The sequence below is a fragment of the Fukomys damarensis genome, unplaced genomic scaffold (genome assembly GCF_012274545.1).
Source record: "Fukomys damarensis isolate Sample0158 unplaced genomic scaffold, DMR_v1.0_HiC HiC_scaffold_34, whole genome shotgun sequence".
NCBI lineage: Eukaryota > Metazoa > Chordata > Mammalia > Rodentia > Bathyergidae > Fukomys > Fukomys damarensis.
Genome location: NW_022900946.1, coordinates 6313714 through 6332078, shown reverse-complemented (window position 1 = coordinate 6332078; position 18365 = coordinate 6313714). Strand labels below are relative to the sequence as shown.

The 18365-nt window shown below is 47.2% G+C and overlaps 1 protein-coding gene across 4 annotated transcripts in view; it reads left to right on the top strand.

The window, feature by feature from the left end:
* Positions 1 to 99: 99 nt before the first annotated feature.
* The window catches only part of Polr3e (RNA polymerase III subunit E), a 33034-nt gene continuing 14768 nt past the window's right edge, over positions 100 to 18365 (top strand). Inside the window, exons 1-6 of one of the 4 annotated variants that reach the window (XM_010623446.3) lie at positions 100 to 120; positions 4012 to 4083; positions 5505 to 5555; positions 8434 to 8511; positions 9110 to 9225; positions 9524 to 9606. In XM_010623446.3, the coding sequence (XP_010621748.1) occupies positions 4048 to 4083; positions 5505 to 5555; positions 8434 to 8511; positions 9110 to 9225; positions 9524 to 9606 (364 nt within the window). In that variant the 5' untranslated portion in view covers positions 100 to 120; positions 4012 to 4047. Of the gene's footprint in view, positions 121 to 4011; positions 4084 to 5504; positions 5556 to 8430; positions 8512 to 9084; positions 9226 to 9523; positions 9607 to 18365 lie in introns of those variants that run through there. The other 3 variants (XM_010623447.3, XM_019207396.2, XM_010623448.3) reach the window with 3 other exon arrangements.

Below are 18365 nucleotides of genomic sequence, written 5' to 3'. Positions count from 1 at the left end.
CGGACGCCTCGGTCAGCGACTCGGGCGGCGTTCGCTGTGCATGGAGAGCCAGCTCGGTGCTGCGCAGACGGCCTCACCCTGGTTCAGAGGCGGCGTCAGGAAATAAGCAAAGTCGCTCTGGTGTGTCAGTTTTGGAATCGCTGGGCCTGGGACCTAGAGAGACCTTAGCAGTACCCCCTCACCTGTGAGATGGGGGTCATGGGGATTCCTACGTAATAGGGGGGTGCGAGGGCTAAATAGGGTCAGGCCGGGAGGCTTCGCTTGCGGGCCTTCTTTTGGAGCTGAGTCTCTTACCTTCTGTAGTGGAAGAAAACATGTTTGCCACGTAGTAACAAACCGTCCCACCGGTTACATTTGTTACTTTATTTGATGCTCTCCGGCTGCCGTTCTGTCTGGCGGTCGTTACTTTTTTAATCCGTTTTGGGGATGAAAATTCGAAAGGACACCTAGGTGATCCAGTTCACGCGAGGCTAACAGAGCAGTGAAGGTGGGATTTGAACCTGTACAGGCTTGGTCTACAGGCCAGCTTCTTACCCACTACGCCATCCTGCCTTTTACTGGAGAGGTGTGCTGCACAGTGGTTAAGAATAAGGCTCTTTGACATCAGCCAGTCCTGGGTTTCTGTCTTGATTACGCTGTTCTCTGGCGCTGTGACCTTGGCAAGTTGGTTTCTCTGAACCTGTCCCATTTCTGTATCAAGGCTGGTATGTCTCGACGGCTAGGGCTGAAAGCAAAGATTAACTGTAAATTGTTTATTGTACCATATTGGGCGTCTGCTCGGTGCTAGGTACTGTTTAAATATTGTGGAAACAGCAGTGAATTATTTTTTGGAAAGTAATGATCCCCGTGACAGCCTGAAGTATTATCTCCATTTTGTGGGTGCAGGAACTGAAGCATTGAGAGCCCTTCTTGGCGTTGACATTCGGGGGCAGAAGACAGGCAGCACGTAAGCAAATGGGGCAGGAAGTTCCAGGTTCTCACACAATCTCTAAAGAAACCACGGAGTTGTGGTAGTGATTGGAAGGAGTTTGAAGGCGGCTCTTTAAGTTTAAGATAGGGTGTGCGTGTGATCGTGGTGGTGGGGGATTGTCAGTCCTGAGGGGAGGGTAGTGGTTATATCTAATGAAAAAGCAGCCAGTAACAGTACTTGGGAGGCTGAGGCCTGACGGTCGCCGGCCTGAAGCACATAGTGAGTTCAGGCACAGCCTGCACTACATAGGGAGACTCTGCCTCAAAAAAACAAAAAGCCAGACCAGGGGTCCTCTGGGGGAAACAGCTGATAAACAAAGGTCCTGAGGTGGGCTGAGGCTTGGCTTATTGGAGGTCCTGCTAGTGGCCACTCTGTCAGCTGGAGATGGTTGGGAGGAAGCAAGGATCCCACAGCACCTGGAGGGAGCTGTGCAAAGGAGTTGGGAGTTTATGTGACAGCTGAAGGTGGTGATCACAGGAGTAGTGGTTTACTTTACTACAAAGACGGGCAGCTGCTGGGAGAATTGAAGGTGGGAAAGAGCGGCTGCAGGGAAGCTTGTTGGATCGTTGCTTTTCAAAGTTGCAGGTCAAGATTTATTGGGGTATAAATTAACTTAAGGAAATTGTCATCAGAACCCCCCCCCAAGGGGTTGAACCCAGGGCCTTGACCCTGAGCGACATCCTTGGCCCTTTTTTAATTTCTGAGGCAGGATCTAAGTTGCTAAATTGTGCAGGCTGGCTCTTATCTTGTGATTCCCCTGCCTCAGCTTCCCAGAGTGCTTCAATTACAGGCATGCACCCAGTTAGCGTTTTCATTTGGAGTGAACAGGGCTAGAAAACATAATTGCCACACATATATCAGGGACAATAATGGGCACGTCAAAGCTCATTTCCGTTACATAATTGTGTGTGTGTGTTCTGGGTCATTTACGTGTTTCATCCCGTGGGTCTTAGGAAAAACTTTGAAAGCCTCCGAGTTGAATCCTGTTGTCTGAGAGGCTGCAGGGAGGTGTCAGCCTTCGCAGTAGTCCAATCAGCTGTGGTATCTGGAGGAGGAGCTGCAGCCTCCAGCTGCAAGGCCTCCAGAGGATCCCCCAGTCCCAGGCTAGACAGGGCTAGCGGCTGGCCGAGGCCCAGGGTGAAAGCGCCTTGTAAGGGTCACTGTGTCTTAGGGTGTGGTCTGTGCTTTTGCACAGCCCCAAGTCCCCAGTTGAGAGGGAGCCAGCTGCAGAGAGGGTCGGTGCTTGACATTACGCCTGTGGAATTTGGCAGCCCCGTGCGTTTAGGTCCCTTCCCCAGCAGGCACCTAAAACTGTCCATTTGACTTCTGATTTTCACTGTCTCCATCTCTTGATCTGCTGTAATGGCCTCTTCCCCACCAGTCATGCTTTCCACACACTTCCCTTCTCCCTCTGCCCAAGCCTTACTCAGTTGGGTCCCCGTGGTGCATGAGTTCAGACAAGTAGATATTGTGTGCCCACAGTGTGCTGGGCCCTGGGATACAGCAAGGGACAAAACAGTTGGGGGCAGTTTGGAATTGTGAATAGCAAGGGGCAGGGGTGGTCTTAGGAATGAGGAAAATTCTGGAAGAGGTGAAGGAGGGAGCCCTGCGGATGTCCTGGGGTAGAGCAGTTGCGAGGGACCAGAGTGGGTTGGGAGGGGAGAGGAGAGTGAGGCGGTGGTGGGGGCGAGTGTGGGGTTGGGAGGCTTCGTGGGATCTAAAGCCTGGCTCTGAGCTGCTACGGGAGCCTCGGCAGGGCGCTAGGGTCGGACCCTGACTGGGAGGCTGATGGCTCCCTGGCTGTGGGGTCTCGCAGTGATTGCAGCGGCAAAGATGGAAGCATGGAGACCCGCAGGAGCCTGTGGCTGGGCCGGGAGGTGGTAGTGGAGGTAGGCCGGCAGGATTTGCTGGTGTGGGATGAGAGAAAGGAGCAGCGGTTGCTGCCCTTGTGCCGTGGACAGTCTGAGGGTGGGATGAGTTATGTCGGGTAGCCTCTGGGGAGGGCTTCACAAGACATGGAATCTTTGGGTGAGATATTGTGGCCCTTTATAAAGTGGTTTGGATGATAAGTAGATGAAGATGTGTGGGAACCGCTGCAGTCTGTGGGTGTCCAGCTCTCCTCCTAGCCGTGACGCCCCTGCCCTTTGGGTGGGTGAAGGGACAGCCCCGTGAATTGCTGTCCCCCTGGCAGGACCAGCAGCCTTGTGATGGGGACTTGCTGGAATTTTACTTTCCCCGTGCCATCCTGGCTTGGCCATCTTCCTGTCCTTCAAGCCTCACTCGCGTGCCCCTTCCTCAGCAGGGAGCCCCTGTCCTCCGCAGGGCCTTCTACCCCATAGCTGTCACCTTAAGTCCTGTGACCTAGACTTCAAGTTCAGTGGGTTGTCTTGCCTGCTATGTGACTTTGGGTAAGGGTCGCTGACTTGTTGTTTCTGGATCTTAAACAGTGAGAACAAAGGGGGCGGTCAAGCCACCTCATAGAGTGGTTACATGGAATATAGAAGAAAAGAGGAGGTAGTGAGTCATTTTTAGACCAAAAACATAGAAGAGTTATCTCATTCGGTTTACGCTTAAGTCATCTAGTACCAGGGCAGAGTCCCCAAAAGGCCTTGAACCACCTGTCTCCCTGTTTGACACCTGGCTGTCCCTCGAAGCTTCCCTGTGGCTGGTGGTCCTGAGTGTGTCAGTGGTGCCATGGACCAGCCAGCCTCCCTTCTCTGGCCTGGCTGAGTGGTCAGAGACCGGTCCTCGTTTATTTTTCCAAAGAGGTGCAGCCCACATGTGTTGAGTCAGGTCATCTAGTTCTCACTCGATGTTTGGTTGTTTGTGTCTGCCTTTCTAGTTTGTTTCCTCCCTTTGGTCCCCTCCCTCCTGCCCTCCCTCCTGGTATGTGTCAGTGGGGTATGTGGTTGGCTGTCCATGCTATAGATCAGAGAGAAAGGCTCTTCCCTCTCGGTGCTGGGCCTGTGGAAGAATATTCTCCCTGGCCTGTGGTTGAAAGACTGGCTGATGGCCCAGGTCTCTCTCTCTCCCCCTTGCAGATCGAGTCCAAGGACTGCTCAGCTGGCTCCCCTAGTATGGCCAATGAAGAGGATGACCCAGTCGTACAGGAGGTAACTGCAGGGCCACAGGGAGAGGGGCTGAGTCCCTCCCACGTCTGGGACCTGTTGCTGTCTTGAGGGCCCCTAGTCCTTACTGTTCCCTCTGCTGTTGACCCCCAAACCTGTGTAGGTAACCCTTCCCTTCCCCCATCTCTGATCCAGCACCCCCTTATCACCAGGGCCTTCCCTGACCGGCCCTGAACTTGAGTTCATTTGCCTTTTTGTCTGTTCACCACTCTTGGGAACCCAAGTACTGTAGTACCTGGCACTGAATAGATAGATACTCAGTGACTGCTGAGTGAATGAGTGGGTTTGACAGCTCCCTCCCTGGGCTCAGCAGATTCAGTCATGCAGCAGCCCGTCTCATCCACTGTGTGCTGTGATGGAGCAGTGAGCAGGGCTGTGTCCCTGTCCCTGAGAAGCTCATAGGGTGTGGGCGGGGCAGATGAGGAAGGAATCTCAGGATGCAGTGTGTGGAGGCAGTTTCCAGAAGAAACTACAAGGAGAGAGAGTTGTGTGTAGACAGACTCACCGTGTGCAGAACCCTTTCGACCCAGCACTTAGGCCTTTGGAAGTCAAAAAGCAAAAAGTAACTGCCTCTGCCCCTGGCCTCCCGCTTTGTGTCTGGAGCCTCACCTCTGGTTTGAAAGGCAGGGGCCGGGAGAAGGAGGATCCTGCCAGGTTTGGGGGATGCTGCTGACTTGCTGTTTGGGTTTGAGTTATTTAAGTGCCTTTAAGCTGCAGCAACACTGCTGAGACAGGAGTTATAAAAGAGCATCCGTGCTAGCCCAAGGGACAGAGGCAGCGCACTCTGCAGCCAGGGCCCTGGAGTGCTTTTGTTCAGGTGGTGACTCCAGCTGAGTCTTTAAAGATAAGTGAATCCTTGAGGCTTAGGAAACACTCAAGAGAGGCTAAAGGGCATTCCGGTGGAAGGAGGTGCAGCAGGTGTGTGTGCAAAGGCCTGGGGGTGGGAGAGCTGGGAAGTGGCTGAGGGGTTGGGGTGGTCAGCGAGGAAGAAAGAAATGGGTTGTGAAGGGCCTTGCAGACCACCTTAAATGCAGGGTGACAGTCTAATCCAGGAGAAGTGAGGTGGCAGCCATCAGAGGGAACTTGGGTGTAGACAGGCCCTGTCCTGCTTGGCTCTCAGCGCCTAACCTGACTCCAGGAACTTGCAGTCCAAGGGAAGTGTGTTCTCAGTGGGCTGGAGTGAACTTGGTTAAGGGGCCAGGCAGGTGCTTGTCCTGGTCACCTGGGAGCTGTGGGAGGGCGTCCCAAATGTATCCAGTCTGAGTCCTGATATCCTTGGTTTTTAGCATGAGTCAAGCTATTTGCTCTTCCCCAAAACTGCCTCTCTGAATTGGAGGGCGTGTGCTTGCCTGGGGAGGCAGTGCTGTGTCGGGTGACCCGGTTAAGTCTTCTCCCCTTGTTCCCAGATCGACGTGTACTTGGCCAAAAGCCTGGCAGAGAAGCTCTATCTGTTTCAGGTAATCTCAGGACTTGAAGGTAAAGGGCAAGAGCCATGGGGGTGGTGCTGTGGAAGGAGACGTGGGTGCCTCAGCCTTGCTCAGCATTCTTGGTTCCAAGTGTGATAAGGTAGTTTCCTTCATGTCAAGAACAAGTTAAAGTTTGTTTTCAAAGATGTGCACAGAAGGCAGCGTGCAGGAGGCAGAGCCGAGCTGTGTGCCTAAGCTCAGGCTGGGCGGGGGCTACCCAGATGAGACCCAGCTCTAGCAGCTGTTAGCCTCTGGTCCTCAGGCACGTTCCTTAATCTCAGGGCCTCCGTTTCCTCATTTACAAGGTGGTGATACAGTCATGCCTGTGTCACGCGGGGTCCACATTACAGTGCCTGAGCACTCCCTGGTGTAGAATTGGCACTAACAGGGCCTCCGGCTGTTGGGAGGCTTGAGAGGCTTCTGGAGCGGCTCCATAACAGCCGCCAGGTCTCAGTCCTGACAGCTGTGGGTGCTGCCTGGCAGGGCTGGGATCTTACGGCAGCTAAGAGGCATCGAACCTCGCTGTATGCAGGCACTGCTCACAAGTTCACTCATTGACTCTCACAATAACTCTACCCTGGTGGTTGTCATATTCTTACGACGGCATTATTGAGGTGCAGTTTATACACTGTACAGTTTCCCCACTCAAGTGCACAGTGCAGCGGATTTTAGTCTGTCCATAGGGCTGTGTACCCAGCACCACAGTTTATTTTAGTACATATTCGTCCCCCTAAAGGAAACCCTATGTGTATCAGTCAATCCCTGGTCCCCCTGCCGCCCCCTGCACCATCAGCCCTCGGCAACCATTAACTTACTTTCCATCCCTGTGGATTTGCCTGTTCTGGACGTTTCATATTGAGGAAATGGTGCATGTGTGGAGTTGACCCATGTTGTAGCTTCATTTTCTGTGGCTAAAGAACATACCGTTGTATGTTATACCACAGTTTGTTTATCCATTCATCAGCTGACGGCCCTTGGATTGTTTTCTCTTGGCTCCCTTGAATAATGCACCCATGAGTATCTGAGTACTAGCTCATATGGACATGTGTTTCATTTCTCCTGGGTTGGGTCTCTAGAAATGGAATGGCTGGGTCAAGTGGTAACATTGCATTTCACTTTTTTGAAGACTACTGGACTATTTTGCACCATTTTACAGTGTCTCAACAGTAGGGCTTTTTTTTTTTTCTTTTGGTACGGAGGCTCTAACTCAGGACCTTGCACTTATGAGGCAGGTGATGGCACCACTGAGCTAAATCCCTGGCCCCGGTGGGGTAGTTATTTTGAGTGCTTTCATCCCTGTGTTGCATATGAGGAAAAAGGCACAATGAGGTTCCTGATTCTTCCGGGCTAGGACAGGTTGGGAGAGTCCTGGGTCTGTTCTCAGGGGTCTGCTCTTTGGCTGTGGGACTGTGGTCCTGTGTTCTTGGCTGACCACAGCGATGGTGTCGGTGGCGGCGACTCCGTGTGTGCACTGTGTGCCAGGCCCTGTGTCAGTGTCAGCTGTGTTGCCTCATGTGCACATGGCACCGTGGGAGGGGAGGACACAGGTAGCACATAGTGTTATGACCAGAGCCCAGGCCTGTTTCAGACCCTGTGTGGGCGCTACTGCCCTCCCGAGCCCAAAGGCAGGTGATCTTGGTCTGGCCCTGGTCCTCAGCGGACCGGGGCCTCCTAGGGTGTTAGGGGCAGGCCCAGCCCTGCGCTGGCCCTTCTCAAAGGCTCAGCTCTTCCTGCCACTAGAGCTTCCCCCACTTCCTGCAGGTAGCAGGGATGAGTCACTGCTGCTTTCAGTGAGCTTTTAGGAAATGACCACTTTCTTGGCTGGAGCACAGCTGCCCAGAGGTAGAGCTCACACTCGTGGCTGCCGCGCTTCTCTCCGCTCTGTGGAGGCTGTCGCCTGTCAGGCAGCATCGGGCGGGGCTATTGAGGATGGGTCAACCATGGGTCTTCTGCCCACACTGCTGCAGGGGCAGGGGTGTGCTGAGGGCCCATGTGGAACGATGTCTGAGTTAGTAGTGTCTTAGTGAGTTTTCTTGTTGCTGAGACAAAATACCTAACACCCAAGATAAAGGTGGAGAGGTTCATTTAGAGACCACAGTCCGTAATCGGAGGGCTCTAGGGCAGGGTGGCACGTGGCAGAGGTACGGCTGTTCATGTCATTCAGAAGACAGCGAAAGCAGCAAGGAAGTAGATGATCCTCTTTCTGTCCCTTATATTGTGTCCAGTAAGAGCAGGGCGGTGCCAAACCAGTCAATGGGCTGATTTAGTGATCACACCCTTAATCCCAGCATCACACCATCTGGATGCAGCTGCCATGGCCACCTGAGGCTTTTAGGGGACATCTAGACCCAAACCATAATGATAACTACATAGGAAGGTGGACCCCAGAGAGCAAGGAGCAGGCTATTCCTGCCCCTTCCCCATCTCTTCAGCAGTGTGTTGTAGGAAAGTTTGCAGCACGCAGGAAAGAGAGGAGGGTTATGAGTTCCCTGCGCCCATTGCACGGCACAGTGAGCATCCCTTGCCAGCCTCGGTCTTGTTTCCCACCTGGTGGCCCGTGTGCTGACCGCAGCCCCTTAGGCCCTTGCTTCTGCACCTGCTGCTGTGCTCTGTGGGCTGAGTTCCTGGTGCTTGGCCTTGTCGCTGGACAAACCCTAGGACTGCCCTGCCCTTTGGAGGAGGCTAAGAGGAGCGAATGTGTCTAAGACTACAGCTGAGACTGGGGGAGCCTCAAGGATGGAGGCTTGGGGCTTCAGGGTACTGTGGTTTCTGCTTTGGGCTTGGGGATGGATTTTGATTCTCTTGGCAGTAGGTGAAGCCCAGCTTCATTCAGGGCTGGGCGGGCTGATGGTTCCCTTCTTCTCCCCAGTACCCTGTGCGTCCAGCCTCGATGACCTATGATGACATTCCGCATCTGTCAGCCAAGATCAAGCCCAAGCAGCAGAAGGTGGGGCGGCCCTCTTTGATGAAGTGGGGGCCGGAGGAGGGTACTGATGGAGTGGGAAGCCCAGAAGAGAGCAGCTCCTCACGGGGCCCTGGGAGCAGAGCGAAGGGGTTTCCTGAAAGTGGGCAGCTCTGGGGAGGAATGAGGTGCAAGGTGAAGGAGAACCAGGCCCTGTGTGAGCTCAGATCCCCAGGGTAGGCAGGGGTAAGTAAGAAGGAGGGCTGGTCTGAGGAAAATCTGGAGCCTCAGAGCGCCAGTCCCCGTGGTCATGCAATAGAGCTGACCTGGATTGCCGGTTCTGCCGAGTTTTCAAGTTAAGCTGGAGATGAGGCTGTCGATGAGAGATATCCCGGGTTTTAAATGTTTACACCTCATTTGGATCTTTGAGAGTAGAGTGGCTGCAGGAACTACCCCACCCCCAGATAACTTCTCTGGTGTTTGTGTTGGAATTTGGGTTTGTGGCCTCTGGTGGGGACTGAAGCCTGGGGTCCGTGGGAATGGACATGTGTCAGCGTTGCTTCTGGGCAGGGACCAGGTCGGGGATGTCCCTGGAGACCTTTGCCTTGGGGTCCTCAGCAGGTGGGGTGCTTGGTGCCTCCAGGTAGAGATGGAGATGGCCATCGACACCCTGAATCCCAACTATTGCCGCAGCAAAGGGGAGCAGATCGCACTGAATGTGGATGGCGCCTGTGCTGATGAGAGCAGCACCTACTCCTCGTGAGTGTTGGGCCCGAGCTGAGCACAGCTGGGTCAATTGGAGCCTCTGAAGGCTTCTGGAGCATGTGGCCTCCTGCCTCCCCACCCCCTTAGTTCCTTCTTCTGGGTTCCGGGCTGCGGGAAGTTGGCCCTTGGGCTCCCACCATCACTCATCTTTGTTCCTTCTCACCCTCTGGCTCCCACCTGAGGTAGATGGCAGTGGCCTCACGGTCCTGATTACTAGCTGGTACATTTTTGTGTCTGGGCTGAAGTTCTAGGGCTTCCTTCCCCTTAACCTTGGTTCTCCTTGTGCTCCTAGGAAGCTGATGGACAAGCAAACCTTCTGCTCTTCCCAGACCACCAGCAACACATCCCGCTATGCAGCTGCACTCTACAGGCAAGGTACCCGGCGCTGGGCATCCTGGGGAGGGAGGCTGAGGAAGGCAGACCTTCACAAGCCTCAGGTTTAGCTCCAACCTCCCCTGAACACTAGACCTCACTGCAGGGTCTAGGCAGTTGGAAGTAGTAAATTACAGTTGTCAGGGCCCTAGAAGGGGCCACCGATTGGGGCTTCTGGCCCAAATCTGATAGGGCTGACGCTCTATGATCGTGTTCCTCCCAGGACACAGATGATGTGTCGGGGGCAGATGGCAGAATTTTATTTTTATTTTTAATTTTATTTTTATTTATTTTTTGCTGGTGCCAGGCATCAAACTCAGGACCTTGTCCTTGTAAGGCAGGTGCGGTGCCACGGAGCTGAATTCCTGGCCCCCTGAATTTTATTTTTAAATACAAGGTACTTATGATCTGATGATTCCATTTGTAGGCAGCATCTACTCCAGACAGATGAAAATGTATCCACTTAAAAACAGGTGTCCACCCCTGGTACCAAGAAAACCAGATATCTAGGGCTGGGGATTTAGGTTAGTGGTTCCACCACCTGCCTCACAAGCATAAAGTCCTGAGTTCAATCCCTGGTACCAAAACAAAACAAAACAAAAAATACAGGGCTGCAGATTTAGCTCAGTGGTACCATGCCTGCCTTGCAAGTGCAAGGTCCTGAGTTCAGATGTCCATAAGATCTTTATTCATGGCAGCCCAGAAGTAGAAATAACCCACAGGCCCATCAGCTGGTGTGTGCATAAACAGTGTGATCGTCCGCACACCCCAGCTGGTGAAGGAGCGAAGCGTGGGCCTGTGCTGCCCCATGGATGAGCCCAAGAACACTGCTCGGTGGGAGAAGCCGGAGCAATGGCCATACACACACATCTCCTTTATATGCAGTGTCTAGAATCTGTAAACCCACAGCCACTGAAAGTGGGTTAGTGGTTTCCAGGAGCCGAGGGGTGAGGGAAGTGGGGATTGACTGGTTCTTTTGGGAATGATGAAAGTGTTCTAAAATTGAATGTGGTGCTGGTTGTACATCTCAGAGTGTGTGTGTGTGTGTATGTGTGTGTATATATTTTTTAAAATTGAGTTTATTGGTACTTTTTAAGTATATAGTACAGTTACATTCATCATTGGGATCTTGTTTCTCATTTTTTCCCATACCCCCACCCCCCCTCCACTCTCCCCTCTTCACAAAGACTTTGTTTCCATTTTTTGCTTTTCTCATATTTTTTTCTTATCCCTTATTTCCTTTCCCCTACCCTTCCCACTTCTCCTACACCTTTAGCCCTTTTCTTCCTATTTCACATTATCAATTATACAATTGGGATCTTATTTACACTTTTAATTTTTTTACACCAGAGAAACTATTCGGTATTTACACATGTGTATCTTATTTATTTCACTTAAGAGTATGGCCTCAATATACATCCATTTTCCTATGAATGACTCTAGTTTCTCATTCTTAAGGCTAATACTCCATTTTATAGAAAAATTACATCTTCTTTATCCAGTCTCCATTTGATGGGTAATTAGGCTGTTTCCAAGTTTTAGCTATTACAAACTAGGCTGTTATAAACACGGATGCACTTATATCACCATTGTATGATTATTTTAATTATTTTGGAAAGATACCCCGCAGAGGAATAGTTGGGTCAAATGGGACCTGTAATCCTCGTTCTTTGAGGTATTTCTATATTGATTTCCACAGTGGTTGCACCAGTCTGCACTCCCAACAATGGAGAAGGGTTCCTTTCTCTCCACAGCCCTGCCAGCATTTGTTATTAGTTGGTTTCTTGATAGCAGCCATTCTTTTTGGGATGAGGTGGAATCTCAGTGTTGTTTTCATCTGCATCTCTCCAGTGACCAGTGATGTTGAACATTTTTTCATATGTTTATTTGGTACTTCTTTGTCTGAGAAATGTCTCTTCATTTCAGATGCCAATTTTTGAACTGGATCTTTATATTTGAGGGGCTGATTGTTTTGAGTTCTTTATATATTCTAGGTAATAGTCTTTTGAAGAGCAGCTAGTAAACATTTTTTCCCACATTATAGGTTGTCTCTTGGCTCTGTTGGTGGTTTCTTTTGTACTGCAGAAGCTTTTTAATAAAGTGAGATCCCAGTTGTTGATTCTTTGTGCTAGTTCCTGTGCTATTGAGGATTTGTTCAAAAAGTCTTTTCCTATGCCAATGTCTTCGAGAATTCTTCTTAATTTATCTTCTAGCAAGTTTAGAGTTTCTGTTTTAATATTTGGATCTTTAATCCATTTGGATTTTAGTTTGGTGCATGGTAAAGATAGGGTCTAGTTTTAATCTTTGGTAGGTTGAAATCCAGTTTTCCCAACACAACTAACTAAAGAGGCTGTCTTTCCTCCACTGAGGATGGTTGGCACCTTTTGTCAAAGATGAGGTAGCCGAGTACTTCTGGAATTATTTCTGTATCTTCCAATCTATTCCACTGATCCTTGGGTGTTTTTCTTTGCCAGTACCATGCTGTTTTTATCACAGTGGCTTTGTAGTATAGTTTCAAGTTGGGGATTGTGCTAGCCCTTGTCATGTCTTTGTTACCTAGAATTGCTTTTGCTATTCTAGATCTCTTTTGGTTCCAAATGAATTTTTGGATTATTTTCTCTAGTTCTGTAAAATATACTGTTGGAATTTCAGATGCGATTGCATTAAATCTTGTATAGCAGTTTTGGTAGCATGGCCATATGACTATGTTGATTCTTCCTACCCAGGAGCAGGGGATATCTTTCCATTTTCTTATATCCTCTTCAATCTCTTTTTCAAGAGTGCTGTAGTTTTCAATGTAGAGGTCTTTTGCTTCCTTTGTTGGATTGATTCCTAGATACTTCATTTTTTGGATGCTATCATGAAAGGAATTGTTTCCTTAATTTCTCTCTCAGTGAGTCTGTTATTTCTATACAGGAAGGCTGTGAATTTTTGAATGTTGACCTTGTATCCATCTGCTCTGCTGAAAGTGTCAATTAAGTTTAGAAGTCTTTTGGCAGAGTTTTTTGTGTCTTCTGTGTAGAGTATCATATCATCAGCAAGTAATGACAGTTTAACTTTTTCCTTTCCTATTTTTATTGCTTTAATTTCTTTCTCATGTCTAATTGCTATGGCTAACGTTTCCAGAAGTATATTGAACAGGAGTGGTGATAGTGGACATCCTTGTTCTGATTTTAGTGTGAAGGTTTTCAGTTTTTGGCCATTTAATATGATGTTGGCTGTTGGTTTTTTTATAGATAGCCTTTATCAAGTTGAGATAGACTATCCCAATTTTCTGCAGGTTTTTTTTTGTTGTTGTTGTTCTTTTTTGTTTGTTTGTTTTTGTACAGGGAGTCAAACTCAGGTCCTTGTGTTTTCGAGGCAGGTGGTGGAACCACTGAGCTAAATCCCCAGCCCCTGCAGGGCTTTTATCATGAATGGGTGTTGAATTTCGTTGAATCCTTTTTTTGCATCTATTGAGACAATCATATCGTTTTTGTCCTTGACTCTGTTAATATAGTGTATTACATTTATTGATTTATATATGTTGAACCATCCCTGGAATAAATCCAGCTTGGTCCGGATGTATGATCTTCTTGATGATCCTCTGTATTCTGTTTGCCAGTATCTTATTGAGGATTTTTGCATCTATGTTCATTAAGGAGATTGGCCTGTATTTCTCTTATTTGGTTAGGTCTTTCTCTGGTTTTGGAGGAAAAAGAAACACTTGCTTCCAGGAATGAATTTGGAAGTATTGCTTCCCTTTCAATTTCATTGAAAAGTTTAAAGAGTAAATGGCCGTAGTTCTTCTCTAAATGTCATGTAGAATTCAGCAGTGAAGCCATCAGGACCTTGTCTTTTCTTAGTTGGTAAACTTTTTTTTTTTAACTCGGGTCCTTGTGTTTGCAAGGCAGGCCACCGAACCGCTGAGTAAAATCCCTGGCCTTAGTTGGTAAACTTTTAGTTATGTTTTCAATTTCACTGATTGTAATTGGGGTGTTTAGAATTTTTTTATGTTTTTTCAACTTCGGTAATTCACAAGTATCAAGAAATTTGTGTTCTAATTAATAGAGTACAGGTTCTTGAAGTGTGTATTGATGATCCTCTGGATTTCTCCTGGATCTGTTGTGACTTCACCTTTTTCGTTCCTAATTGCATGGTTCTGAGCCTTTCCTCTCCTTTTTTTGAGAAGGTTGGCTAAGGTTTTATCAATTTTATTTATTCTTTGAAAAAACCAACTCTTTGATTCATTGATTTTTTTTTTTCTTTTTGTATCATCTCTTAGTTTCCATTGCACTGATTTCTGGTGTGATCTTTATAATTTCCTCCCTTTTATGATCTTTGGGTTTTTCTTGCTCTTTTCTTTTCTTTTTTAAAGATAAGGTCTCACTATATAGTTGAGACTGACCTGGAACTCACTGTGTAGCCCAGGGTGGTCTCCAACTCCCAGTGATCCTCCTGCCTCAGCCTCCTGAGTGCTGGGATTACAGGCATGCACCCCCACGCACGGCTCTTGCTCTTCTTTTTCTAGGAGCCTAACATTCATCATTAGGTTGTTTATTTGAGCCTGCTCTGTTTTCCAGTGTTGGCATTCACTGCTATGAATTTTCCACATAGAACTGCTTTCATTGGGTCCATATATTCCTGTATGTTGTATTGGCATTTTCATTTATTTTTAAAAACTGACTAATTTTTTCTTTAATTTCCTCTGTGACCCATTGATTTTTCAGGAGTGTTCCATGTGTTTGTGAATTTCTTACGGTTTCTTATGCTATTGATCTCCAGCTTAATTGCACTATGGTCTGATAATATTCATGGGATTACTTCGATTCTTTCGCATTTATTTATTTATATTGGTGCCGGGGGTTGAACTCTGGTCCTTGCGCTTGTGAGACAGGCGGCAGAGCCACTGAGTGAAATCCCTGGCCTTCCTTTGCATTTATTTAAACATGTTCTATGAGCTAGTATGTGGTCTATTTTGGAGAATGACCCATGTGCACCCAAAAAGAATGCATCTTCTGATTTTGTGGGGTGGAACACTCTCTAGATGTCTATTAAGTCCATTTGTTCAAAAGCTTGGTTCAGTTCTAGTATTTTGTTGATTTTTTGTCTAGATGATCTATCTGTGATAGTGGGGTATTTAGGTCCCCCATTACAATTACTGCTTATTTGGTTTTTCATGTCCCTTAGTATTTGTTTCATATAGTTGGGGGCATTAATATTTGGTGCACATATATTTATGATTGTCACCTCTTCCTCTTGGATTGTTCCCTTACCAAGGATGTAGTGGCCTTAGTCACTTTTAATCAGTTTTGGTTTGAAATTTACTTTGTCTATGGATAAGATAGCTACTGCTGCATTTTTCTGGGCTTCTGTGACATGAAAAACGGTTTTCCATCCTTTCACTTTCAGTCTGTGAGTTACTTTTTGAACTAGATGTGTTTCTTGTGTACATTGTATTGTTGGATTTTGCTTCTTAATCAATTCTGCCAGTCTGTTTCTTTTGATTGGTGAACTAAGGCCATTGACATTGGTTAAGACTGATATATATTGACTTATCATTGTCATGTTATTGTCCTTCTTGTTGGCTCTTTTTAATTTTTCCCCCTCTCCCTTTAGTTTCTTGCCTTGCCTAATTGATTTGCTCTATTGGACCTCATGGTATTGTGACCTTCATTGTCTTTTTCTAGGATATTGTTTAGAATTGTTTGGAGTGCTGGTTTGGTATTCGTGAAGTTCCTCGTGTGTTCTTTGTCATGGAAGTATCTTACTTCCACATCCATTTTAAAAGAGAGTTTTGCAGGATATATTAGTCTAGGTTGGAGGTTGTTTTCTCTTAGGGCTTGAAATACCTCACTCCAAGCTCTCCTTGACCGAGGGTTTGTGTTGAAAAATCTGTGGTGATTCTGATGGGCTTTCCTTTGCATGTGATTTGTTTCTTTTCTCTAACTGCTTATAGTATTATGTTCTTCTGTTGGGTTTCTGGGATCTTGACTATTATATGTCTAGGTGTAGATTTTTTTTTTTTTTGATCATGGCTAATTGGAGTCCTATATGCCTCACTTATCTGTATGTCAAATTCATACCCTGTTTGGGAAGTTTTCTGTCATTAATTCTGTGAACAGTTTTTAAAAGTCATTTGTACTTTCTCTTGGTACTTCATGGATTCTATCAGTCATGTTATTCTTCTTTGCATCATCTAGGAGTTGTTTCAATTTCTCATGATCCCTTACTGTTTTTAAGAGATCTCTCTTTCACGGTCACTGACTGCAATCCTATCTTCTATATCTGAAATTCTATCTTCACAATTGTTTATCCTGCCGCGAATGTTTCAGTAGAGTTTTTAATCTCCTGGATATCTGTTTGAATCTGTTTCATGGATTCCATTTCTTTCCTGTGTTGGGCATTCATGGTTTCCATTTCTTTCCTATGTTGGGCATTCATGGCTTCTATCATGGTCCTGAACGCATCTATTTTTTTGTCAGTTTCTGTTCTAGAGTCTCTAATCATGTTTTTCATTGTGCTCACCATCTCTGTAGTTATCTGGGAAATTATTTCTGTTTTGAATTTTTCTAGAGCCTGATTGATCTGTTTTTGTTACTTTGCTGTGAGTTCAGGATGTCCTGGTGGTTGACTGTCAAGACTTTTCCACCTTGTTTCCCCTAGAATTTTCTCTTAGTGAACTGGAAGTCTGTATTTGTGCCTTGCTTAAGTTTTCTCATTTTTATTTTTGTTGTTGGGCTGTTCTTGGTTTAATTCCTGGGTTAGTACTTTGATCTTCCTGATATAACTGCCCATTAGATTTTGAGTCTCTAATGACTCACAGACAGTCTCATTTTCATAATATCAGAAAAGACAACTGATCAAATCAATCACAGCCCTTTAGCCCAGTTGATACCATCAGCAACCCAATAGCATCAAGCATAGCTTAGAAATTGACCATTTGTGGTAGTCATTAATCTATCACCTTTAACCATATGAATTAAATAAAAATTGAGGACCATCCCAAAATGTGTTTATAGTGAATAAACTCTTCAATATAGCAATTTTATCCTTCAGGATGGGGACTTAGAAGGAGTTGGGAGGAGAGGAATAGGTAAAAGAATAGGAGAAGATTTCAAGTGAAGCCAGAGGACACAGGATGATCATGCAAACTCTAGGAAACTGTTGAAGACAAGAGGGAATCACAGTGCAAGAACAAAGACAAGAATAGAACAATTTAACAGTAATAGGGAAGCTATAAATTGTACTCACTTTCCTTTGAAACTAATGACAATCGAGTGAAGGAAAAAGAAAAGAAAAATCTGAATTAGGGTAGGAAAATAAAAAAAAAGGGAGATGAAGAATAATGTAGGGGAGGAAGAGACTGAGCAGGAAAAAGAAAAAAGGAAGAATTTGCAGAATGAGAAAAAATAAAATTTTAAAAATAAAAATTAAAAATAAGAGGAAAAGAAAGAAAAATTTGAAGAGCCCTTTTCGGGGTATATCTCTGCTGTCACAGTAGACAGTGTGGGCAGAAGTGTGCGGAACTAAGTCTATTAGTCTCAACAAGCCAATGGCAGACCCTTGAGATTCAGGCTGAATTCTGGTTGCAAGGCCCAAGTTGGGTTTCCTGACCTCCTGCAGGGTTGAACTCTGCAAGGTTCTGCTGCAGGTTCCCCCTGCCCTTCCCCTGAAGATAGTCCAGGTTCTGATGGAAGGTGGTGATTCCTCCAACTTATCAATTACAGAGGTCTGATGTGCCTTTATTGCTGTTGTTCACTTCTGTTCTATCTTCTGGAGCTGAGTAAAATGGCCTTTGTGACCACTGTGCCTCTGCAGTGTGGACCCAGATCCAGGTACCAGCACAACCAGGAGGCCCGAGGCACAGGGGTCATTGGAGGATGCTGCAGAGGCACCCGCACAGCTGGGTGGTCCTCACCTGTCTGCTCTGATGAAGGCCGGGGGCACTGGAGATGGAGGAGCCGTAAGCTCCCCTGCAGCTGAACGGTCCTCACTGGTCACCAGAGTATATTAAAATACACTGAATTATATGTTTTAAGTGGTGAATTGTATGGCATCGAGTCTTAGCAGGCTGATATGAAGTATAAGGTGCTTAAGTATTTAGAAACTATAAAGTAGTAAATGAAACTAATGTGAACACTGAAGAAAATAGAATAAAAAATAGTGTTAAATAGTTGCAGTCTTCTATTTGGAACTGTGTCTTGAGGCCATAGTTCTTCACAGCCACATTCCTTGCAGCTAGGAATGCAAGGAAAATTGTAGTCTTGGTCAGAGGCCACAAAGACACCCCTCCCCTGGGCTTCTCTAGCCATTTGGCACCAAGACTTCCTAATGGGATGGGTAGAGTTTGATAGGAAAAGATGGCTGGAAGGAGGAGGAGGAGAAGTCTAGGGGTGTGTGTTGGGGGTCTGGAAGGTGAAGGCCTGGAGGGGCAACGGGTAAGGGCCTGGTGTGTTGGAGCAGGCACTTGGAAGAGGAACTGGAGCCATGTGGGAGGGTCTGTGAGCGATGGGGACTTTTGGAACTGAACCCAAAGGAAAGGGCTTCGAGCTACACAGTCTGGGCTCATGTCCTGGTCTGGGTGTTCACTTGCCGTGTCCAGCAAGGCCAGGTAGAATTGGCAGTGGGCCCTAACCTGGAGACCCTAAGGGATCTGGAGCAGGGTGGGAGGTAGTTTAGCAGTGGACCTAGACCAGTGATGGCGAACCTTTTAGAGCTTTCAATGATACAAATAGACTACTGTGGCACGTGTGTCATAGGTTCGCCACCACTGGCCTAGA